This window comes from Coregonus lavaretus (assembly GCF_964263955.1).
Source record: "Coregonus lavaretus genome assembly, chromosome: 21".
Classification (NCBI taxonomy): domain Eukaryota; kingdom Metazoa; phylum Chordata; class Actinopteri; order Salmoniformes; family Salmonidae; genus Coregonus; species Coregonus lavaretus.
In genome coordinates this window covers 17509897-17535475 of record NC_140008.1, presented here as the reverse complement: position 1 = coordinate 17535475, position 25579 = coordinate 17509897, and the positions used below count along the sequence as shown (strand labels likewise).

At 45.0% G+C, this 25579-nt stretch overlaps 1 protein-coding gene across 2 annotated transcripts; it reads right to left on the bottom strand.

The window, feature by feature from the left end:
• Nucleotides 1–5128: 5128 nt before the first annotated feature.
• LOC311149072 (SH2 domain-containing adapter protein D-like) lies at nt 5129–25525 on the bottom strand. Of its 2 annotated transcripts, XM_084186177.1 has the most exons (9): nt 24179–25525; nt 23750–23866; nt 22001–22382; nt 18752–18902; nt 16147–16371; nt 10731–10817; nt 9840–10011; nt 9075–9194; nt 5136–6136 (listed from the first exon to the last, which is right to left on the bottom strand). In XM_084186177.1, the coding sequence occupies exons 3-9, from the start codon at nt 22334–22336 to the stop codon at nt 5950–5952; spliced, it is 1278 nt and encodes a 425-aa protein (XP_084042303.1). In that variant the 5' UTR covers nt 22337–22382; nt 23750–23866; nt 24179–25525; the 3' UTR covers nt 5136–5949. The 2 variants fall into 2 exon arrangements, with proteins under 2 accessions (XP_084042302.1, XP_084042303.1); XM_084186176.1 differs by lacking the exon at nt 10731–10817 and having other exon boundaries at nt 5129–6136.
• Between the last annotated feature and the right edge of the window lie 54 nt (nt 25526–25579).

Sequence of the window (25579 nt, the reverse complement as noted above, 5' to 3'; positions counted from 1 at the left end):
GTTTTCACCTGGATTTACCTGGTCAATCTATGTCATGGAAAGAGCAGGTGTTCCTAATGTTTTGTATACTCAGTGTATATCAGTGGAGGCTCCTCAGAGGAGGAAGGGAGGAGCAGCCTCAGTGAATTTCATTAAAAATAAAAATTGTAAAACATTTAAGAAGTTATCCTTTTTAGATAAAACTATACTAAACTACTACTATAATCACGTCACCAAATAATTCATTAAAACACACTATTTTGCAATGATGGTCTACAGTAGCCTCAACATCACTCTGTAGGGTAGCACCATGGTGTAGCCGGAGGACAGCTAGCTTCCGCCCTCCTCTGGCTACATTGACTTCAATACAAAACCTAGGAGGTTCATGGTTCTCACCCCCTTCCATAGACTTACACAGTAATTATGACAACTTCCGGAGGACGTCCTCGTACGTATCAGAGCTCTTGAAACATTAACTGACATTTTGTCCACCCAATCAAAGGATCAGATAATTAATCTAGTACTGAAAGCATAAGCTACAGCTAGCTAGCACTGCAGTGCATACAATGTGGTGAGTAGTTGACTCAGAGAGTGAAAGATAATTACATTTACATCATTTAGCAGACGCTCTTATCCAGAGCAACTTACAAATTGGTGCATTCAACTTAGGATAGCCAGTGGGACAACCACTTTTTTTTCTTTTTTTTTAATGGGGGTGGGGGGGGGGGGGGGTAGAAGGATTCCTTTATACTATTCCAGGTATTCCTTAAAGAGGTAGGGTTTCAAGTGTCTCCGGAAGGTGGTCAGTGACTCCGCTGTCCTGGCGTCGTGGGGGAGCTTGTTCCACCATTGGGGTGCCAGAGCAGCAAATAGCTTTGACTGGGCTGAGTGGGAACTGTGCTTCTGTAGAGGTAGGGGAGCTAGCAGGCCAGAGGTGGATGAACGTAGTGCCCTCGTTTGGGTGTAGGGTCTGATCAGAGCCTGAAGGTAAGGAGGTGCCGTTCCCCTCACAGCTCCGTAGGCAAGCACCATGGTCTTGTAGTAGATGCGAGCCTCAACTGGAAGCCAGTGGAGTGTGCAGAGGAGTGGGGTGACATGAGAGAACTTGGGAAGGTTGTAGGGGTTTAATGGCACAGGCAGGGAGCCCAGCCAACAGCGAGTTGCAGTAATCCAGACGGGAGATGACAAGTGCCTGGATTAGGACCTGTGCCGCTTTCTGTGTAAGGTAGGGTCGTACTCTGCGAATGTTGTAGAGCATGAACCTGCAGGATCGGGTCACCGCTTTGATGTTAGCAGAGAACGACAGGGTGTTGTCCAGGGTCACGCCAAGGCTCTTTGCACTCTGGGAGGAGGACACAATGGAGTTGTCAACCGTGATGTCGAGATCATGGAGCGGGCAGTCCTTCCCAGGGAGGAAGAGCAGCTCCGTCTTGCCGAGGTTCAGCTTGAGGTGGTGATCCGACATCCACACTGATATGTCTGCCAGACATGCAGAGATGCGATTCACCACCTGGTTATCAGAAGGGGAAAAGGAGAAAATGAATTGTGTGTCATCTGCGTAGCAATGATAGGAGAGACCATGTGAGGATGTGACTTGGTGTATAGAGAGAATAGGAGAGGGCCTAGAACTGAGCCCTGGGGGACACCAGTGGTGAGAGCACGTGGTGTGGAGACAGATTCTCGCCACGCCACCTGGTAGGAGCGACCTGTCAGGTAGGACGCAATCCAAGAGTGAGCAGCGCCGGAGATGCCCAACTCGGAGAGGGTGGAGAGGAGGATCTGATGGTTCACAGTATCAAAGGCAGCGGATAGGTCTAGAAGGATAAGAGCAGAGGAGAGAGAGTTAGCTTTAGAAGTGCGGAGAGCCTCCGTGACACAGAGAAGAGCAGTCTCAGTTGAATGACCAGTCTTGAAACCTGACTGGTTTGGATCAAGAAGGTCATTCTGAGAGAGATAGCAGGAGAGTTGGCTAGAGACGGCACGCTCAAGAGTTTTGGAGAGAAAAGAAAGAAGGGATACTGGTCTGTAGTTGTTGACATCGGAGGGATCGAGTGTAGGTTTTTTGAGGAGGGGTGCAACTCTCGCTCTCTTGAAGACGGAAGGGACATGGCCAGCGGTCAAGGTAGAGTTGATGAGCGAGGTGAGGTAAGGGAGAAGGTCTCCGGAAATGGTCTGGAGAAGAGAGGAGGGGATAGGGTCAAGCGGGCAGGTTGTTGGGCGGCCGGCTGTCACAATTCGCAAGATTTCATCTGGAGAGAGAGGGGAGAAAGAAGTCAAAGCATAGGATAGGGCAGTGTGAGCAGGACCAGCGGTGTCATTTGACTTAATAAATGAGGATCGGATGTCGTCAACCTTCTTTTCAAAATGGTTGACGAAGTCATCCACAGAGAGGGAGGAGGGAGGTGGTGGAGGAGGAGGATTCAGCAGGGAGGAGAAGGTGGCAAAGAGCTTCCTAGGGTTAGAGGCAGAGGCTTGCAATTTAGAGTGGTAGAAAGTGGCTTTAGCAGCGGAAACAGAGTAAGAGAATGTAGAGAGGAGGGAGTGAAAAGATGACAGGTCCGCAGGGAGTCTAGTTTTCCTCCATTTCTGCTCGGCTGCCCGGAGCCCTCTTCTGTGAGCTCGCAATGAGTCGTCAAGCCACGGAGCAGGAGGGGACATAGAGAGTGAGTAGAGTGAGTAGTGTTGGAGGAGAGCGAGAGAGAAAAGGATACAAAGTAGTGGTCGGAGACTTGGAGGGGAGTTGCAGTGAGATTAGTAGAAGAACAGCATCTAGTAAAGATGAGGTCAAGCGTATTGCCTGCCTTGTGAGTAGGGGGGGACAGTGAGAGGGTGAGGTCAAAAGAGGAAAGAAGGAGGCAGAGAGAAATGAGTCAAAGACAGACGTAGGGAGGTTAAAGTCACCCAGAACTGTGAGGGGTGAGCCATCCTCAGGAAAGGAACGTATCAAGGCGTCAAGCTCATTGATGAACTCTCCAAGGGAACCTGGAGGGCGATAAATGACAAGGATGTTAAGCTTGAATGGGCTAGTGACTGTGACAGCATGGAATTCAAATGAGGAGATAGACAGATGGGTCAGGGGAAAAAGAGAGAATGTCCACTTTGGAGAGATGAGGATTCCTGTGCCACCGCCGCGCTGACCAGATGCTCTCGGGGTATGTGAGAACACATGGTTAGACGAGGAAAGAGCAGTAGGAGTAGCAGTGTTTTCTGTGGTAATCCATGTTTCCGTCAGCGCCAAGAAGTTGAGGGACTGGAGGGTAGCATAGGCTGAGATGAACTCTGCCTTGTTGGCCGCAGAACAGCAGTTCCAGAGGCTGCCAGAGACCTGGAACTCCACGTGGGTCGTGCGCGCAAGAACCAACAGATTAGAGTGGCAACAGCCACGTGGTGCGAAGCGTTTGTATGGCCTTTGCAGAGAGAAGAGAACAGGGATAGACAGACACATAGTTGACAGGCTACAGAGAAAGGCTACAATAATGCAAAGGAGATCGGAATTAAATTAACTAAACATCTGGGAAAGCGAGAGAGCGGGGCCTCCCTCACTTACGTTTCACTGAAACACTCAAATATAACTCTCCCAACTTCCACTTTAGAAATTATAATTGTTGTAAACTACAGCGGTTCAATGTTTCTAGGAATAGACTCTAACTTAGTTTATTCAGCTAGCTAACTTGGTACACCGAATCATATGACGCCAAAGCCAACTAGCATGCCAGCCTCCAATAACACGGTTTAGCACCAATACTCGGTTACAACAAACCACCAGTGTGTTAACACGCCAAGCAGATCATTCATGTCCGTATCTAACGTTGTGTAAAGTTTTGGGGTAGTTTTGACAGTTTGAGTGAGTACGTCGTCAACTTATTCAGCCAGTTAGTTAGCTAGAATAGTTAGCATACTAGCTAGCCACTGCTCTCTGCCAACGAACTAACCCCTCCTCCCACGGCACGAACACACAGAGAGCCAAGCTAACGTTAGCTAGTCACCCATGTCCCGAATTCCCTTGAACGACTCTGGTTACCAGTATGTAAAAACAAAACAAAAATAAATGTAGGTTATAGCTTACCCTTAGTAGCAACTGTTAGCCAGTTAAGTGCAAAGCTAGCCATTGAATCGATTCAGCCAGTTCGCGTCTGTCCCAACGGAGAGAAAGCGTCTCCAAATATTAACGCTAGGTCGTTCCAGCTATTGTTTAGTTAGCTATCCAGGTAGCTATATTTCGAGTACAGTAGCTACTAACTACCTAACGTTAACGCTTCAGATAATGAGGTTAGAAAAACAGCTGAATGGTAGGTAGCTAGCTGGCATAATTACAGGTACTCTTAAGCGTGGAATAACATTGGAAACAGCTATCCACAGTTGCTAATAGTTACCAGTAGCTACCCGCTAGCTAGCTAGCTGTATTGGTCCAGGTAGTGAGTTAGCTAGCCTCGTGCTTCACCGGGCTCAGTTGAATACAATACTTACCTACAATAATTATCTACAATAACTACCTAGATAAACAACCTACAATACCTAACTACAGTACCTACCTACCTACAATCTAAATAGATGGTTTCATCTTTACTCGACACCATATGAGCCAAGTTTACCTCCCGCCAGAGAGAGACATAACCTCACCCGTCGCTGTCCAAGTCATCCTCCCTCATCTTAAATGGCACTGACCGCCACTGGTGTATATAGAGTTAGACCAATGCAGTTGAATGTTCCAGAGAGTGCCACTTTCTCCTCCATAGCCGTTGCTAAGTGATAATTAACGCTTCCGAGTTGCGCTGTTTATTTATGATAGGTTTTGAAAACCTATGAAGATGTCCAGTGAAAGCAGATTTGCAATTTGTTGACACTACAACACAGTAAAGACTATGGTACACATTATGCCGAATGCTAATCAATAAAAATGTCTTAAATTCGCTGCTCTGCTTTGCTCATTTACAGCGGGTCATTTCTTAGGGAATTATCGGAGGCGCTCTCATATTGTTACGTCACCACAATTTCAAGAATAAAGTTCTATATGGGTGCTAACATGGCGGCCGTTCTAAAACCTGGGCTAACTCTATATGGCTCTGGATAACACCAATGACTGATCTACACTATCAGAAACTGTGATACTCGTCTTTCCACATGACACACAAAGCAGACACTGCTCTTTATGAAACCATTTATTGTTTTTACCACAGGTGAAACATTTGAACACAGCAGGTAAATGAGAAAACATGTCCTATCCATAATTATACATCAGAGATGAAAAAGTAACTGATTATGAAGACCCAGGTAATAAGAATGATCATTAAACCATAACTATCATTGTGATTTGTCCATTTATATGGCCATATAAACCTTTGGCTCTCTATTGAAAATGGTGCTGGTCAACTACAGAGCACTGCAACCAGGCAGTGAAGGTGTCCAGATAAACAGATCATTATGACAAACACACATCAACAGTAGTACAATTAGACACAGCCCTACAGCTGCTGCTACAACACCCATACAGTGATTCGGGTTTGACTTACAATTTGTCAACATGAAGCAGTGTCAAATAGGATTTACTCAACAGTACAGAAAGTATCAAATCAACAGAGGTGTGTTTGTGTGAGTACAACCAAGTTTCCCTTGAGACTGTCAACCAGTAGAGCAATACTAGCTCAGTAGGAGGCTCATTTTGCAACAGGTAATCCAGATAGCATCCCTGGTACCGTTAGGCTACAGAGAGAAGGCTCCTGTACAGTCTAGGTATTGCATTTTATGTGAATCTGTTCCCAAACCAGAGAGAGTTGGCATCATAGAAACCAGAAGGTCCGTGAAGGTACTGTACTGACAAGCCAGCAGATGTTGAATCCTCAACAAAATAGTCCAGTCCAACTAGAGCACTGGCGGACTGATTGGGTAAATCCCTTTGACATTTAAGTCAATCTAAAGTCAGTGTCCAATCACAATGTGATCCAGGATTCCAGGAACAAGAGTCCCAGCCAATCAGAGGGTCTGTACGAGCACGGGGAAGAGCAGAGACAAGTGTTCGGCTCCTCTGATTGGTAGCTTGTGTGTGGTGTAGAAATGGATGACCTCTGGGATGGTGTCGAATGGCAGGCTGTTCTGCCCAAGGACGTACTTCCCATCCTTACACTGGCTGAACTTCATGTGCATGAAGCCTTGGCAGCTCCTGAGAGAGAAGACAGCGTGGGCAGAGCACAGAAGAGTCATGGACCACATCATATCACATAATGACACAGTGGAAGGGACAGGGCTGAAATACAGCCTACTTGTTTCTGGCATTTTATGAGGTATTTCTCACCCAGATTTAACACCATATCGTAATTTATGACTAGAAAGGAGAGAGGAAAAGGGGAGTGATACAGTATAAAGGAGTGATGTAATGGCATGTGAGAGAAAAGACAAAAAGGAAAGACAAAGAAGATGAAGGGATGGGGGGGGGGGGGGCGATACAGTACTAGCAGTAGAGCAGCGCTGCACCTCCCCTTTAAGAGCGAGCAGCCCATCATGATGTATGTCTAATTATAGAAGCAGAGGGAAAGGGCTCTAATTGGTGAGCTACATTTAGTCATTATTACAGTTAGCAAAATCAACATTAAAGACCAGGGAAATCTGTTGTTCTACACAACAACACAATAACAACAAACAGAATCAGCATTGCTAAATTGCTAGCGCTATTTTGAGTGTGTACTTTAGTGCGCATCAACCATCAGGAATGAAAGGTATGTTTTGTATGAAACAACCACAGGTCCCTGACAAGCTGTCAGAGTAAAATCTTTCTTGAAGAGACATGGTTTGTCTGTGTATCGGTCTCATCCATATTCATATTGGTGTGATGCTGGGCTGTCTGTCAGTCTGTTTCCAAGCCGCAATACTCTCTGGTCCAGGGATCATCAACTAGATTCAGCCATGTGCCGATTTTTTCTTGAGCGGATGGTCGGGGGGCCGGAACATAATTATAAATAATTTGTAGGCTGCAAATTGACCGCAAGAAGCCCAAATATATACAGTACCAGTCAAAAGTTTGGACACACGTACTCATTCCAGGGTTTTTCTTTATTTTTACTATATTTTACATTGTAGAATAATAGTGAAGACATCACTATGAAATAACACATATGGAATCATGTAGTAACCAAAAAAGTGTTAAACAAATCAAAATATACTTTATATTTGAGATTCTTCAAAGTAGCCACTCTTTCCCTTGGTGACAGCTTGCACACTCTTGGCATTCTCTCAACTTTAGAATTCAAGGCATACTTAACCAGCATGGCTACCACAGCATTCTGCAGTGATACGCCATCCCATCTGGTTTGCGCTTAGTGGGACTATCATTTGTTTTTCAACAGGACAATGACCCAACACACCTCCTGGCTGTGTAAGGGCTATTTGACCAAGAAGGAGAGTGATGGAGTGCTGCATCAGATGACATGGCCTCCACGATCACCCGACCTCAACTGAGATGGTTTGGACCGCAGAGTGAAGGAAAAGCAGCCAACAAGTGCTCAGCATTTGTGGGAACTCCTTCAAGACTGTTGAAAAGCATTCCAGGTTAAGCTGATTGAGAGAATGCCAAGAGTGTGCAAAGCTGTCATCAAGGGAAAGGGTGGCTACTTTGAAGAATCTAAAATCTTTTTTGATTTGTTTAACACTTTTTTGGTTACTACATGATTCCATATGTGTTATTTCATTGTTTTGATGTCTTCACTATTATTCTACAATGTAGAAAATAGTAAAAATAAAGAAAAACCCTTGAATGAGTAGGAGTCCAAACTTTTGACTGGTACTGTATATTTGACTAAAACATAATCATTTCAAACCTTGCTTACATTTGTATACGATTACGTGTCTCTCTATAATGCGTGCGAATACTTGGGAACAGATTCCCAAAATTAAAATAACTTGAAGCTGATTTCCTGTTGTTTTTGCCATCTTTTATGTCCAACAATGAAAATACCAAAAAATTGTTCAGAAAACTTGGGGGGGGCAAATAAAAACCACCCGCGGGCCAAATTCGGTCCGCGGGCCGCCAGTTGTGGAAGCCTGCTCTACTGGTTATCTGCAGTCGCTTTGATTCCATCTCCCTTCAACTACCTCAATGTCTCCCGCACAACCATTCAGAGACAGACTGGTAGGCTCTTTGTAAAGATCAAAACACTTCTTCTCTTAGACCCCTGGTACCTCCTATTGTGAGACGAGGGCCACATACTGTAGTTGTCGCTTCACACAATGTCAGCCTGTCTGTGTCTGCTGTTAACAACTGAGTGTGTGTGTGAAAGAGTGTGCCTGTGTGTGGCCCACAGAAGGTGATTCATATTCATTACTGATTGGAGAGTGGCTGATGTGAGAGCTGGAGTGTGCTCTACCTGCCTGATTACCCCTCAGAGAGAGAGAGAAGAAGAAGAAGGACCGGGGGGAGGGACAGAGGAAGGGAGGGAGGAAAGGGGGAGAGCGATGGAGAAAAGGTTATGGATCAAGCTAGTAATTAGAGAGAAGAGATTTGACCAGATAAGCAGTACGCAGCTTGAAGGAGTATTGAGAGGAAAATTAGTGTGTCAACGATCTTCGGCGGGGGTGAGGGAGGGGAAGACACAGGGGAAGGGGAAGGAGGAGAGACAGATTGAGGCCTACATACAGTGAGATAAAAGATCAGTGGAGGTGGCAGCAAGTATCCCGAACACACAGCAGAAAAACATTCAACAGATTCATACAGTAGTTGATCTGAGGATGATTCAATAAATATTCTAACCTACTGTACTTGTTGCACCATTTGACTCATATCAATCTGTATTTAAGTGCATTAGCAATGATTTGATATTGCCGTTGAAATGTAAATGTCAATGGTGTGATTATGTTGAGCTTCATACCGCAGTGAGAGGGAGTAGTCGTTGGTGTGATTATGTTGAGCTTCATACTGTAGTGAGAGGGAGTAGTCATTGGTGTGATTATGTTGAGCTTCATACCGTAGTGAGAGGGAGTAGTCATTGGTGTGATTATGTTGAGCTTCATACCGTAGTGAGAGGGAGTAGTCGTTGGTGTGATTATGTTGAGCTTCATACCGTAGTGAGAGGGAGTAGTCGTTGGTGTGATTATGTTGAGCTTCATACCGTAGTGAGAGGGAGTAGTCGTTGCGGCCGGTCTGGCTGTTCCTCACCAGGTAGCTACACTCCTTACACAGGGTCAGAAGAGACTCTGCCTCTGACCGCGACAGTGCCCCATGGTACCACCTGACAGACACACACCACAGGGACATTAATGGAGAGATGGAAGGAGACCAGCAGCTCAGTGCATTGTGAAATATTAATGGAAGAGAAGGGCAAATTAAGGGATTTTCTTTTCATGATGCACGCTACACAGGTGTTAATAAAGTGACGTGCAAATATATTATTGTCACCTTTGCTGGAATGTGTTGCTGTGTCATCAAATGTGTTATAAGAATCTGTTCCTTCACACTTTAAAACAAGCATTATCTCCTTTCGTCACGATTTACTAACTGTGGCAGATGGCACAGGGGGTCGGACTGAGACCAGACCACACAAACCCAGAGATGAGTAGAGCTCTCCAGTGGATCCTATAACAACCCTTAAGAGACCACCAGGAAGAGTAATGGACTACCCACTCACACTGTGCTCACTTCATGTCTATGACATTGTGTACACATATGTGATTGATTAGTAGACTTGTTCATTCATATATGGAGAAACATACTTTATTCTAATGATATACATGTATAAAACAAAACAACCATATTTTACATTCTACTGTCATGCGTTCAGTTTGACTGTGTAGACAGAGCAATAAAACCCAACCCAAACAAGAGATAGCAAAGCACACAATAAAATGTCATTACAAAAGAAGAGTACAGTACGTACACTTGTTTCTCCAGGGGAAGGGTGGGGTCTACTCTCTCCCCCATCATGTTGTGGGGGTCAGAGCAGGGCATCCGGAACTTCACAACCCCTCCTGCTAGGGGACTGGACCTGGGAGGACACAGGCGCTCCGTGGGGGACGAGGACCGGTCCCACTCGGCACCATCAAACTGCACTGTACAGAGAGACAGAGGGGGAGGAGAAATATAGAAAGAGAGCGGGAGGGGAGGGGAAGAAAGAGTGAGTGCATCATTAAATGTAGAATAGTCAAGTCAGGCCTGGTAAAAGAGTTGAGATACGGTTGTTGGTGCAGAGGGCAAAGGGTTCGGCATGCCATAGGATAGAGGACAGACAGTGTTTCTGCTGAAGGGGTCCACAAAGGAGAGGAGAGCTGGTAGTACAGATCTGACTGGATGCAACCTCATCATCATCATCCAGTGGCTGGCTGGGACTGGGAGATGCTCCAGGGTGACCTAATGCAACAAGGCATGAGACGGCCACATAGCACAGGGAGCTTATGGGTAGTGGCGGGGAACGGGCCTTGAGGGGCTGTAGTGCTGTGTAGCGGGAGAGAGAGAGTGCCATGTGTGGCGACTGGCGAAAGCTCATCATGACCCAAATGCTTTATGAGACCCATTACTGTGTGCTACCACCAGTATCTACATTAGCCTATGTGTTGCCAAACCTAGTGTTGGTTGTTAGGTTACTTGACCCAGTGATGGGTGTTACATTTTTACATTTTAGTCATTTAGTCATTTCTGTATGTTAACATCATACAGAAAGCAGGCAGGGCAGATGCAGGACACTGGGGGTTCAGGCTGGGGGGGGTCGTAGGGGGTCAGGGAGGGGGTTGGGGGAGGTCTTGTTGTCCTGGGTGAGAGGTTGAGAGGTCACCTTGCTCTCTGAGGGGGGTTGGGAGCTCCTCCTCCAGCTGCTGCCCCACTGGAGGGGGCCAGGGCAGCTCAGCCAGCTCTGACATCTCTACAGGGAGCCAGGCGGAGAGGAGAGGAGAGGAGAGGAGAGGAGAGGAGAGGAGAGGAGAGGAGAGGAGAGGAGAGGAGAGGAGAGGAGAGGAGAGGAGAGGAGAGGAGAGGAGAGGAGAGAAATATATGGAGAAGGGAGTGAGAGGAAGATAATATAGAGAATGTGAATGTCTTGGTGAAAATAAGTATTTTGAAAAAATGACACTAGAGTGTCATTTTGAATATGGATGAGAGGTGTAAGAATTCTGACAGGAGAAAGAGTGAAGAGAATTGAAGAGAGCATAGCAGATGCGGCGTGTCCGGTTGACAATGAGCTGGACTGTATGTCAGGGACACTGAGGACAGGGCACACAGTGAGCCAGGAGCTGACCAAATTAGCACAATTACAAACCGTGGCAAATAACCACGCAACACATTACTGCAGCCTCAATGGCAGAAACACACACACACACAAACTCACAAACACACACAAGAATCCGCCACGCCTGTGCTACACACCACACACACAGTGAAACAGGATTACAAAACAAATGAAGGGGAAAGGGGACTGACATCTTAATGATCTGACAAAACCAAAGACCCCCTGGGTGTGTGACATCAAAGGGCAGCTGAACGGGACATTAGGAGAGAGACCCCAGTGCTGCTGTACATACATCCCTCTCTCTCATCCCTCGCTCCCTCCCTCCCTCTGCTTAATTATTGAGCAGGCAGACACACTCCGCCACTTTCTCTGGCTCTCTGTGAATTATTGATGCATGGTGCAGTACAATGGACCCATCTGGAGAGCCCCCCCAGCCCTGCAGAAGCCATGATTAAAGTGTGACCTCCGCTCCCTCCCTCCAGTCCCTGCCCTCCCCAACCACACTCCTGGCTGCCTCCCATCCCCACCTCTCTCTCGCTCCAGAGAGAGAACAGGACCGAGGGGAGAGCATGGGGTAAAGACACACAGGCTCAGAGCGAACTAAAATGAGGGAGGGTTAGAATGAAAGGACGAAGGGAATGAACTCGGTGAAGAGAATCGCACTTTAGAGATTGTGGCCATTTCTTTTTTTTCTTTTTTTTTTTAAGAGGACAGGGTTAAGCTTTGTGTGTCACAGTTAATGGGAAAATTCCAACATAATTCCTGCTGTGTTTGGGGGGAGTTCCAGACAGCTTTCAACACAAAGGACATACAGTGCAGTACAGTAGAATACCACCATGTGCTTACAAACCAGTTGCACTAGTATGAGTGCGTGTGTGCATTCTCTTCATATTTTGTGATTCCACAGTTGCTGCTATTTGTAGCACACAAGTGCCCAGTTTAAATGTTTGAATTTCTGGGGAGGCTGTTTGGTCCATCTGTGTTCCAGTGTGACCTGTCTGCAGTGTAACATCAACCCTGAATGAACCCTTTGTAACTCCCTCATGACATCACCTTTACCTCCTCCTATGGATGTCAGCACTCATCACCGTGACAAAGGGCAGGACGTGACCCTCCGTTGGCCTGGTGCATGCACACACACACACACAGAGAGAGAGATCTGTCACTCAAACAGAGGGCACATCTGGGCTCCATTTACTACTAATGGGAACCTGTGGCACTGTCACACAGGTTGGGGAGGCCATTTGCTCAAAGGTCTTTCTTGTGATTTATAAGACATTGTGACAACATAATGTTCTGAGAGAGGACTAGCAGGCTGATTGAGATTTCAGGACAATAGAATATTCAGGATTATAGTACAAAAACCTGAACAGACGTCTTAGCATACACTAAAGAGGCTGCATTTAGACCCACTAATTAGTCTTTTGACCAATCAGATAATCTCAGAAAAAGATCTGCTGTGATTGGTCAAAAGACCAATTAAGGGGAAAAATATTAGAATTGGGCTGCCTGTGTGAATGCAGCCAGAGAACCTCACACTGAAGTGGGTCCATTGGTGTGGTTGGCAACAGGTGAAAACAATTCACTAATTAATGGCTTGGCTGAATCACAATCATTGTGCTCATTCCACATGCCAACAATTTGAGTGGATTGAAACATGAAAAAGGCATTTCAGTATCTTAACAAAACACAAATATTAAATCAATTTTACTCTTTCAGTCTGGAAGAAAATGGCACTACAACCTAAAAAACTCATAATCTGAGTAAATATAAAACCCCTTTTTATTTAGCATAATCAAAAATAAATATCCTGGAATCAAGCGACAGAAGCATTAGATAAATCCTGCCGTATCTCTTCATTAAACACAATTATGAAGACATCAGCTTTGTAACAAGCCCAGCTCCCCATGTTCTCTCTGCCCACAAAAGGCCTTCTGCTGGGCACAACTGCTCTCTACTAATGACAGACAATTAACACCCTGCACGAGTGTGAAACATGCATGGTTTCACAAGCCATGAATTCACACTGAGGCATATACAAGATGAATATGGCACTTGGAATTCATGGACAGAACTGCAAATATATGTGCTGCTTTGTGAGTCATGTTGTATTTCAGGTCAACCCAATGACTTTCTATTCCTCCATTTCCTCTTTGTCCGCTCTGCCTCCATTTTTCTAGGGATTGTATATTCTGGCGCCTTCCTGCACACCACTCTCTCCACCTCCCTCTCTCCCCCAGTCATTCTCCCCCTTTAAGTGGGGCATTATCTCTCCATTCACTGCTTCTCTCCTCCCCTCCCTTCTTTCCGTCTCGCTCTGCCTCCCATCCAGCTCACTTGAGGGAGCGAGCCGGGATCGCGGAGGACATGTCTTTTCATTAACGTCAGTAACGCTTCACATGGAGGGAGTAAAGGAGGGAGAGAGAGAGACAGGGATGGATGGGAGAGCATCTTCACGAGAAGCCCGTCGGGACCCCCAGGGCCTGCTTAGAGTGAGCTTACAGACCAGGGACACACCGGCCACAGTGACGGAAATCTCATTACTGCAGCTTCACACACACACACACACACACACACACACACACACACAGTCAAGGAAACACACACAGGTGTCTTTGCAGACTTTCCAGACACTCCGTCTAGTATAAACCAATCTAATATTCCATATCTGCAAAAGATTGTGTGACGTTGATGCAGAAATTAAACAGCATAGTGGATCAATTTCCGCAACAACTAAGAGCATTAAAGCGCGAGGCTCAACTTCTCTGCTGTTTTGGTGCCCTGGCTACCACGCTGTGAACAGCGTGAAGCGAACCCGTGCACATGCGCAGATACTGTGTGTGACTGTGTGAGAGCGAAGTCTTGCATCTCGCTCATCTCAATATCTGCGGTGCTGCTCGTGGCAACGTCACTTCGCTGAGTCTAGCTTTAAGGCCTCTTACTTGTGGAGGGAGACCAGACAGAGATCAGATACAAACAGCACATAAAATCAAAGACACTGTGAACCTAACACCACTCATTTACTCATTAGACAGGGCATTTTGTGTGGAGTAATGAGCCTGTCCATTTCATTAGCTCACTAATTGGGGTTGCATGGCTGCAGGGCTATCTATCCCTCCCTCACTGTTGAATGTTCGATGACTCCCAGGAATTCATTATGGCTAGATGATGGGGTAGCTAGGTGCTAGTGACAACTTTGCAGTGTACTAATTAAAACCTACTGGACTGTCAACAGCAGGCTCTCTCTCACTACTGTGTAACATAATTGACTACCAACTCACACCCGGACACTCATCTCAACCGCCTGAGCTGGACTGGACTCCACAGTGAATACTGTAAGTCCCCCTGGCAAGAGGATATGCACAGCATTCAACTTCCTGAGTATCATAATTGTGCATGCAATAATATGCAACTATGCAAAAAGCCCTCTCTAAATATTTATTTATTTATTAATGAGCATCCTGTTCTCACCCCTGACTGAGGTGACTGGTGATATTCAGGCCTACTGACAGCAGTGTGTGTGTTCGTGTTTGTGTGTGGGGAGGTGAGAGCTGAGGCGTTGTTGGCAGATTGTGATGCCCCCCGCCCCCGCCCCCCCCCCCCCCCCCACACCCCCTGCTGTGGGTTATCAGGCTGCCTGTGTGTGTCACCTCAGTAGGGAGAGAGGACAGCGATGAAGGAGAGGTTGTCAGCGGGTGACTGATTGCACCCTGCCACAATGGCCCCCCTTGGATTTGCAGGGGTTCCACAAACATCCACTGAGCTCACATAAAATCTGCCATAACCTTGGTCCCTTTCCCCCCCCCCCCCTCCCCTCCAACTGCCCCTCAGTGCTGCCATACCAACCTTGCCTAGCAACGCCTGTGATCTGACTGGGAATATGGATTAAATGTGAGAATGGAAATACTGTAGTGTTTCTGTTTTTCACCCCAAACGTAGGTAGAAAAACAGGTGCCAGAAAATCCAAAGTGGAGGTTTTTCCTCCATCTGCTACCTTTTCTAATTGGTGCTGTAATAGATCCTGTCCAAGAGTGCACATTTGGCAGAGAGATCTGGGTTTTAGCCCTTAAAATCTTCTGAGAGGGTCACTCACCGACCGACATAATCCTCTCCGTCAACGCTAGAATTACTGTATTTCTTTGCCTGGGAGCTAATGTGATTTGAACATGTTCTGTGTGTGTATGTGTGTATCTGTGTGTGTGTGTGTCGTGTGCTGCTGTAGCAGTTCTGCTGACCACCGGCTTATTAGCACTGGATCAGTCATGCAAACGCGAGCATGTAATTAACTGAGAAGAGAGGGGGAGGAGGAGGGGAGCGAGAGCATGAAAAAGAGGGGAGTGAAAGCGAGCATGTTGATTTAGTCTCCTGTCACCTTGACCTCCTGACACTGAGATGCAGCTCATTTAATTAGGCTTGCCCTGCCCTGCCGTATCGTACAGTGATCTACTGCCCACCGCCAGTCTGTCACTCTCATACACACCAGATACAGAGACAGGGCCTCACAATATAAAAACACAGATGTAGGTGTGTCTGACACAGTTAGACAATTCATTGTGTGCCGGGGGATAGTATAGTGGTAGTGGAGGGCAGCGGTTCAATCCCCCGTTCCACCACTCACTTTCTTAGCTTTATCCCTCTCGTCCGTCTCCCCCTCTACATGTCTAACCTGTATCTGTCAATAAAACTTGAAAATATATTTAAATAAAAAATCTTTGACACACAACACATAGTCCCACTTATATCGTCCAGCCTCGTGTTCAATAGGCAAGAAGTCATGAGTGGGATCATTCAAAGTGTGTGTGCAATGGACTGAGAGTGTGAGAGTGGTCATTCAAGGTGTGTAGTAGGGTGAGAAAAAAAAGTGAAATATTGGTAATTGAGTGTAAAAGTGTGGTTGTGAGTGTAATAGTAACAGTATGAGATGGGTAGTCAGGTTGCTGAGGATGAAACTGAAGTGAGTCAGTACCTGCGAAGGCTTTAGAGATGTTGTCTTTCTTCCACTCCCAGGGCTGGTCGTATTCATCTGCTGGCCGCTCGTCACCCTGCGGCAGCCGGCTCTCCCTGCCCTCCTCTAGGAGGTCTCTGTACCCCAGCCCCACCCCCAGCGGCCGCCCCCGCTCATCCTCATAGGGGGTGTCGTAGAGCTGCACCTCGCCCCGCACCCGGCCTGCCCCGGGGCCACGCTGCAACTCTGGTAGAGAGAACACAAACATTTGACTTATTTAAAATGAAAAGAGCGTGCAACTATTTTATATGTATTTGTATGATTCTTGCTGGAGGCTTAACTAGACCCGGAGCTGTGGAGCAGAAGAAACAGCAGACCCTTCTCTTCACAGTCACAGCAGCAATATAGTTCCTGCATCTCACAACAGCCACCATCATTAGCATTTTCAGCAGATTTCTCAGCATGTAGCATGTTCTATAAAAATCAACCTTCAGAGAGTTACGTGTGACCTTGAGCTACGAAGTCATAGATTATTGAAATAACCAAACGTCTGAAGACAGACTTCTGAAACAACAGGCGTATCGATAAGCCCCAGCAATCAGGGGCTGTCTCATTGATGTGGGCTGAGAAGCTCAACACTTCAAAAACCAGGCATATCACATATTGGGTGTAAGGAAAGTGGAAGGATCTTTTGTCTCCACCACCAGCCTGGCTATGGAGGTGCAGTTATGTGAGAGGGAAAGAGTGCTGGAGCTAAATGGCAGGGTTGGTTGGTGAAACACAGAACTGGCAAACTTTAACCTTCAGAGGACACACTGCTATTGGGCGCCCCTGCAGTCTCCATGGCGACAGAGGAGGCCCTGGGGACAGACCCTGAGGTGGGAGGAGGAGGTGAGGAAAGGAGGGCTGGGTTGGTTTGATGTTAAATCACTGTGACAGAGGAAGGCTCAGTGTCGTGGAATACTGCTGTACCTGTGCAGGGAGCCTGGAGTGTCAGGGCGCCAAGAGGAGATGGGGGAGATTAGGGGAGGGAGATAAAAACAGGCAGGGTTGGAAATTAGAAATGGATGGGAACATGATGATGGTGGGGCGGGGGGCGGGGGGGAGCTTGCAGGGAATGAGGAATCTATTACGGTATGCAGATGGCAGACCAGAGGGTGATAGAGAATTGAAACTGAGTTCTGCCTTTATTCTCCCCAAATAAACTTTTAAAAACGTGACAGAACCAGATCAAAGACACATTGGGATGACATCTGCCAAAAACACACAATACAATATTTATTGTGTAATTTAACTCTTTACACTCGTGGAAATTGGCCTATATGGATAGGGCTAAATTGAAATATTTCTTATGAAGAAATATGAAAAGCATATACATGGCCATGGTAGCAACAGTTCACCTGACACAAGACTGAATCCAAACATTACAATGTTTTGTGCATTTTACATTTACTGTACTTTTCGCCTTATTTGTTTATAACAAAATGTGAAATTACTCAGGATACTTACCAGCATTTCCCTCACTCAGACAACAAAAAACGTGCAAAAGTTGCCCAATTAGCATGATGGGGGTAACTTCTTGTCGCACGAGGTGCTCAAGTTCAGACCGGCTGTCAATCAAAACCAATTCAGTGATGTGAAGCGCAGAGCCAGAGCTCTGAATTCATGTTACTGTATAGCCATTACGTTCCAATTTAGCCATTTATCAATGCCCAAATCTGCCATCTTCAATCCGTATAAGGGTACGGGTGTTACGGCTACGGTCAGTAATAATCCGTTTCTGGGAGGGATAATAGCAATTCTATTTGAGAATCAGAGAGATATTCAGTCTCAGACACCTGGTTTTCTCTGTTCCACCATGTTTTTTAATGAGCGCCCACAGACACACCACACCAACTCAGTCCTGGGTTGACTGGCTCAGGCTCCATTGTGTATCTAACAAGTTGAAAGACTAGGAGCCCTTTTGTCCTAACCCTGTGACTATAAACTACTTATGACCTGAATGAAGCCAGCAAAGACAACAGTCAAACACACACTCACTGACTCTCAGACGGACTAAAAAGCTTCCCAGACTCCCCCGAGGGCAGCTAGGAGAGAAACCACCACTCAGATGGGAGAGACGCTTCACTACACAAGCCTGACAGACAGTGGTCGTGGAATAAGAGATGTTACTACAGGAAAGCCAAATGAGAAACGATAGATCTGAACCAAAGGATGGAAGAAGAGCGAGAGCGAAAGGGCGTAGTAGGATAGAGACATTCGTAAGGGGTGGTGAAAGGCTGTGTGTGAGTTGAGTGAGCCAGACTAAAAGAACTGTCTGAGAGGGGGAAAACTGTTTCTGCTGGAAGGGGATGTAGCCTAGTCAGCAGATCTATTTGTACTCTAGGCTCTAGCCAACTTTTCTATCTAAGGCATGACAACCAAAGTCAGAGGAGTTGGCTAAAGCACAAACAGATCTGGTAACGAGCTAGGGACGTACAATAGGAATGCAAGTACAGAAAATATACTTTTTCATTATGTGTGACCTACCCGTTATCAGCCTACCTGTCCTGTGGTCTGTAGTATGTTTTAACAATGTCCTAAAAATTACATAAATACTTGGTACATCCAAAACCCTGAGACTCACCTGTGATGACACGTTGGGCCTCATAAGGCTCCATGTAGCCGTTGTTCTCACAGGGAACTGGTCCCAGATCAGGCTCTGGCCAGGGGTTTGGGTGAGCATCAAATGGATCAGAGTAATCTGTGTCCCCTACTGCTGGGGCTGATGGAACTACCTGGGATACAGAGACACACACATAAAGACACGGTGCACTACACCATTCATACACATGGCAGTCTCAACTACAGACCACTGACACCAGAATCCCAAAATATTTTCATCGTCCAAAAATAGACTTCACATTTTTCAATGAAATGAATTAGTTGACATCTGAAATCAACACAAAATGAGAATGTCAGAAAAAGATAGAATTGTTAGTTTGTGTGACAGAGATAGAGAATACAGAGGGGGTTTATTTGAGGAGAGCATTTGTTCCTCCATAGGGCGATTCCACGCCAGGACAGCCCGAAAATATTTTGGGTATCTCATATTGTTCTGGCAATTCTCACATAGACGTCATTGGTAGGAATTATGTTTGACATGCTTTTTACATAAGTGTCACAAACCATTTTTGCAAACAACATGATAGAAGTGTCTATTTTAGACCCTTTTAGATCTACAGTGGGGGAAAAAAGTATTTAGTCAGCCACCAATTGTGCAAGTTCTCCCACTTAAAAAGATGAGAGGCCTGTAATTTTCATCATAGGTACACGTCAACTATGACAGACAAATTGAGAAGAAAAAATCCAGAAAATTACATTGTAGGATTTTTTATGAATTTATTTGCAAATTATGGTGGAAAATAAGTATTTGGTCACCTACAAACAAGCAAGATTTCTGGCTCTCACAGACCTGTAACTTCTTCTTTAAGAGGCTCCTCTGTCCTCCACTCGTTACCTGTATTAATGGCACCTGTTTGAACTTGTTATCAGTATAAAAGACACCTGTCCACAACCTCAAACAGTCACACTCCAAACTCCACTATGGCCAAGACCAAAGAGCTGTCAAAGGACACCAGAAACAAAATTGTAGACCTGCACCAGGCTGGGAAGACTGAATCTGCAATAGGTAAGCAGCTTGGTTTGAAGAAATCAACTGTGGGAGCAATTATTAGGAAATGGAAGACATACAAGACCACTGATAATCTCCCTCGATCTGGGGCTCCACGCTAGATCTCACCCCGTGGGGTCAAAATGATCACAAGAACGGTGAGCAAAAATCCCAGAACCACACGGGGGGACCTAGTGAATGACCTGCAGAGAGCTGGGACCAAAGTAACAAAGCCTACCATCAGTAACACACTACGCCGCCAGGGACTCAAATCCTGCAGTGCCAGACGTGTCCCCCTGCTTAAGCCAGTACATGTCCAGGCCCGTCTGAAGTTTGCTAGAGTGCATTTGGATGATCCAGAAGAGGATTGGGAGAATGTCATATGGTCAGATGAAACCAAAATATAACTTTTTGGTAAAAACTCAACTCGTCGTGTTTGGAGGACAAAGAATGCTGAGTTGCATCCAAAGAACACCATACCTACTGTGAAGCATGGGGGTGGAAACATCATGCTTTGGGGCTGTTTTTCTGCAAAGGGACCAGGACGACTGATCCGTGTAAAGGAAAGAATGAATGGGGCCATGTATCGTGAGATTTTGAGTGAAAACCTCCTTCCATCAGCAAGGGCATTGAAGATGAAACGTGGCTGGGTCTTTCAGCATGACAATGATCCCAAACACACAGCCCGGGCAACGAAGGAGTGGCTTCGTAAGAAGCATTTCAGGGTCCTGGAGTGGCCTAGCCAGTCTCCAGATCTCAATCCCATAGAAAATCTTTGGAGGGAGTTGAAAGTCCATGTTGCCCAGCGACAGCCCCAAAACATCACTGCTCTAGAGGAGATCTGCATGGAGGAATGGGCCAAAATACCAGCAACAGTGTGTGAAAACCTTGTGAAGACTTACAGAAAACGTTTGACCTGTGTCATTGCCAACAAAGGGTATATAACAAAGTATTGAGAAACTTTTGTTATTGACCAAATACTTTTTTTTCCACTATAATTTGCAAATAAATTCATTAAAAATCCTACAATGTGATTTTCTGGATTTTTTTCTCATTTTGTCTGTCATAGTTGACGTGTACCTATGATGAAAATTACAGGCCTCTCTCATCTTTTTAAGTGAGAGAACTTGCACAATTGGTGGCTGACTAAATACTTTTTTTCCCCACTGTATACATACCTCCTGTAAGACCCTATGATCTGTGTTTCTCCCATTGAAGTTTCTATGTGAAAATTGCCAGAACAATCTGAGATACCAACAAAAACATTCAGGCTGTCCTGGTGTGGAATAGCCCATACATGCTACACACAGGAAGGAATAGTAGTCAGCTGGCACACTGACAACTACAAGGCAGCCATATGGTCACACACACACAATCAGACAACCAAGTCACGCAACAAACCCGTTAGAGACGCACAGACACAAATTATAGACATTCCCTTGTTGATTCAGTAACAGGTTATCAAACGACCAGGAATGAATCTGCAATGTTAATGAGGGTATAGATGTTCTCACACACCAGAATTCTACACTGAGACATTAATGAGGGCAGCCAGAGCACGCATGCAGAGAGTCTGTATCGACTCTACTTTCCCTCAGATCTTCAATGTACTGTTAGGAGCTGTGCACTTATGGAGTTTCAAATGATACATCATTAACTTAGTCATGAGGTGTGAGCTGATTTGTTAACTGAATTAATGTGCATTCGCTGCCTTTCTACATAGGCAAACTCTCTCTCCCTCTCTCTCTTTCTATATCTCTATGAAATCCTGAGCATCACTGACCCTTGCAGCTGTGCCTGTGTGTTCTCCTGCCAACACATACTGTACTCATCCAGGGTGGGACTGTGGGCCTGATGGCAACACAAGTGTGGCAGCATACCGTCCAATAGCCTAGCGCCTGCATGGCTTCCTTCACCATGTGTTCACATGGGGGTCTCTCTCAGCTTGCTAAACCAAACGCCATTTATTATTTATGGCTGGACATAAACTCAGGGGACTGTGGCGGCCCACTCAATGAGCCATCCAGCCCATCAATAACACTTCCTTCCATTTGCCATCTAGGCCAGCCAATTTATGGGCCACTTCAAACATAGCGTGATGTATTGAAACATTGCATACTTCTGACTCACATTACCAGTCACTTGCTTATGGGCTTAATCAATAAGCGGAGAGGTCTTTGTAATGGTAATGAATGTTAATGTTGAACAGGAAAAATGACTCACAGGCTCTTGTTCCTCTAAGGAGACGGCACTCAGTAAAATCTTAGTTCGCCCCAGCTCCTGTGAGTCCACCTTGATGAGGCGGTGTTTGGGAGATACAACCTTCATATCCAGGCTGGTGGACTTCAGAGGAGAACCAAAGGCAGCAAGGGAAGAGTCTGAGGACCCAGAGTCGTTTCTGGCCCGGTTCTCAGAGTCCTCATATGGGTCCTCAAAGTCTAGGTTCTTCTGAGTCCGATAGGCTTTCAGTATCTCACTCTCTGTGTAGTCTGGTTTGGGTGGTTGAGGAGGCATTCTCCTGCTCCCAAAACTCAGATAGTCTTTGAGCCACTTTGCCATTTGACCTCTGCTCCCTCAGACACTTGATGGGTTTAAAGACAGGTTGCTGTTAGGGAAAAATATGATGATTCAGGTTAAACTACTTACTTGCCCTTGGGTGAACTGATTCTAGACCTCAGACTAAATACACAACAGACAGTGGATTGGATTGACATTGTGGGTCCTGTTCTGAAGTTATGTAAAACACTAACATCACTTCTTCCATTTATAATGCAGGACTACTAGGAAAGCTTTAAACCTTATGATAATCCTCTCTGTGCACACTTCTCCCACTTGTCCAGGGGCCACTGTGCAACAGAGTGTAAAAAAAAAAGACAAAAAACACTCTTCCCGACGACAGCTGGACTTTATTTCCTATGAATGTCGGCTCAGAGAAACAATAAAGCAGTCTAGAGCCTGGACTTTGCCCGAGAAGAGCAATTAAATTGAAAGCCCAGGTAATAAAGTCTGATTTAATTCACTGATACTGAATCCACTAGGGCCAACTGTCAGTAATAGATATTAAAAAGGAAAACAGTTTTTTCCTGACCCGTGTCAAAACCTGCTTCAAAACAGCAGGCAATCATCACCAAATGAAATAACTAATATGTTACATCACAATTATATTTTACAACACAATACGACTGTATTAGCCTATTGCATTACCACTATCATGAAAGTAATAATATAGGTAACTCTTTAACACACATTGAAGGCAATTATACGTAATCAAATAGTTTATTATAGGCTAAAAACATCTAGGTCCAAAACCTACCACTGTAATCATGGTTTCCTTTCGTTCTAGTCCTCTGTGATCTGTGCATTATTTCACCATCAACAACGATAACATTGAAACAAACTACAACTTAAACACTTCAATCTATAATTTTACTTCCATGTAAATTCTGCAGCTTATAAAACAAGCTTTTCACTAAATTCCTGTTTTTATACTGACAGTGCATTGCGCTGAGACACAAACCTTCGGTCCTTGGCTTCTTCTACCACTCAGTATCCGAGCGCTTTATTCCACGTTTCTTCATTTTTATCGTAATAAAGACAAACGTGGAAAGTCATCCTATTTTAATAGCTTTTGCCCATGAATGTAAATAGGGAAACAAAAACAACTACAGTCCGCTCCCGTCCGAGGGTGGCGAAACACAACAGAGCTCCGCTAGAAGGAAACGACTGATCGCAAATGTGGAAGCGAGAGCAAATAGGCTAGGAGAGAAACCACGCGATTAAAGGGGAGGAAGGGTTTCAGCCCACGAGTCCCAACGGATTATCCGTTTAAAAGTCAGCCTACTTTTCATTGAAACATTCTGCATAGACCACTAGTCCCATATCATCTCAGTAATTGCTTAATGAAAAAAAAAAAATATATATATATACATGATTCTATGTATTACAAATTAAAGGAAAATAAAAAATACTCACTTCAGCATAGCCACGGGAAATTGGGGGGCAAAAAACGTAGTGTACTGGGCCTTTACTAGTATTAGCAGACCGATTATAGACTTCCGTAGCATGTGCAAAACATTTTTTTCAGCATCTCTGCTTTGGCAAAAAAGATAGTTGTATAATTAAGAACAGTATCTTGCAGGATTCAATAGTAGGAAATGTAAGAGTTGTTGCCCTGTCCCTTTCTCTGAGAAAAACCAAACCCTGTTCTCAAACATTTACATCAAAAGGTGCAAAGTTATGGGTAAAGACACAAAACATCCACATCAAATGAAATATTTATCTTTATCAAATAACATGGAAAACAACCACTTTTTTGCAGTATTAATTTACCATCCTTAAAAACCACTTAATGTAAATGTATTGTAAATCTATTGCACATAGGCTGATCATCGAGGTTTGTACCTGTAGACTTTCCATCACCATGAAGAAAAACAATGCAAAATACAGTAATTGAGACATCAAGTGATTTGTGATGAAGTGGCTCAGTTGGTAACGCATGGCGCTTGCAATGCTGGGGTTGTGGGTTCGATTCCCACAGGGGACCAGTATGAACATGTATTCTCTGGATAAGAGTGTCTACTGAAAAGGAATGAATAGACCGTTTCAGTTTTCACATAGAAAAAGTTGCATTTGCAAAGAATTTCAAGAAACTGGAAAACATATATCAAGCAAGTATTTTTATATTCCACAAGTATTATCAGATTAACTGTTTTGTACAGATAATTATCAGACTCAAATTACAAATTCTGGTAAACACTCAAATACATTTAGTTGAACATTTTCACAAAAGTAGTGCACTGGGCCTCTACTAGTCCTGTATTAGGGACCAATTCTAGACATCTTCAGCAGGGGGCAACAAAAAAAATTCTGCATCCGCCCCAGTCGGCAAAAAAAATCGCAGCACCCCCACTCTCAAACTATTTCCTGCGCCTATGCATTTGAGACACTTGACCAGATCAATGAAATGCTTGTTCTGGTTGAATAACAAAACAATTTAAAACTCATCAAAAGAGACTAAAAGCTTTGCATAATTGCAGTTTCCTCTTTTTCCCTCTCATATTTTCCCCATTCCAACACTCTTTTCCTGATTAGTTAGGCTTAATAACAAGTTAGGCTATGCCATTCAAAATTATGTAAATGAGGTGGGACAATTAAGAGAGGAAGAAGAATTTCCTCTGCACAATAATGAACACATACACCCACAAACTGTCATCCGCAGCTCAGTCTGACACACATATTGAGCAAGCAAATGGGAGACGTGAGGTGCTTGCCTGCCATACTCTCCAAGAAATACACACCTATGCAAAGAAAAACACATAATAGGTCTAGACACTAAGAGAAAATATAATTAATGTTAAAAAAAAGAGCACATCTGTCAACTAGGCAGAGTGTGCTTCCTACTTCCACAAATGTTCCTTTATCCTGGGCACAGGGTTGTTAAGGAGCCAATTGGATTTCAGCAGTGCAGTGGGTGATCCAGTACTGTCTGGGCCAGTTAAGACACCATTAATGGCTCTTTACGACAGCCATGATCTCACTCCCTCCCCGGAAGAAAGAGAGGATGAGGTCATAGCTGAGCAGCAGTCCTCACCACCATCTCCACAATTCCCCCTCTCCTCCCCCGCCATACTCCCCAAATGAATTCTTCCAGGCTGGTATGCCAGGCAGGAGGGACAGTGGGGAACAAAAGAGTGAAGTAGAGCAAGAAACGGCAGAACCCCCTGCAGAGAGAGGAGGACAAAAAAAATCACATTTACTAATATGATGTTGTGTTTGCATAAACAATCTTCCAGTTTTTTCCAC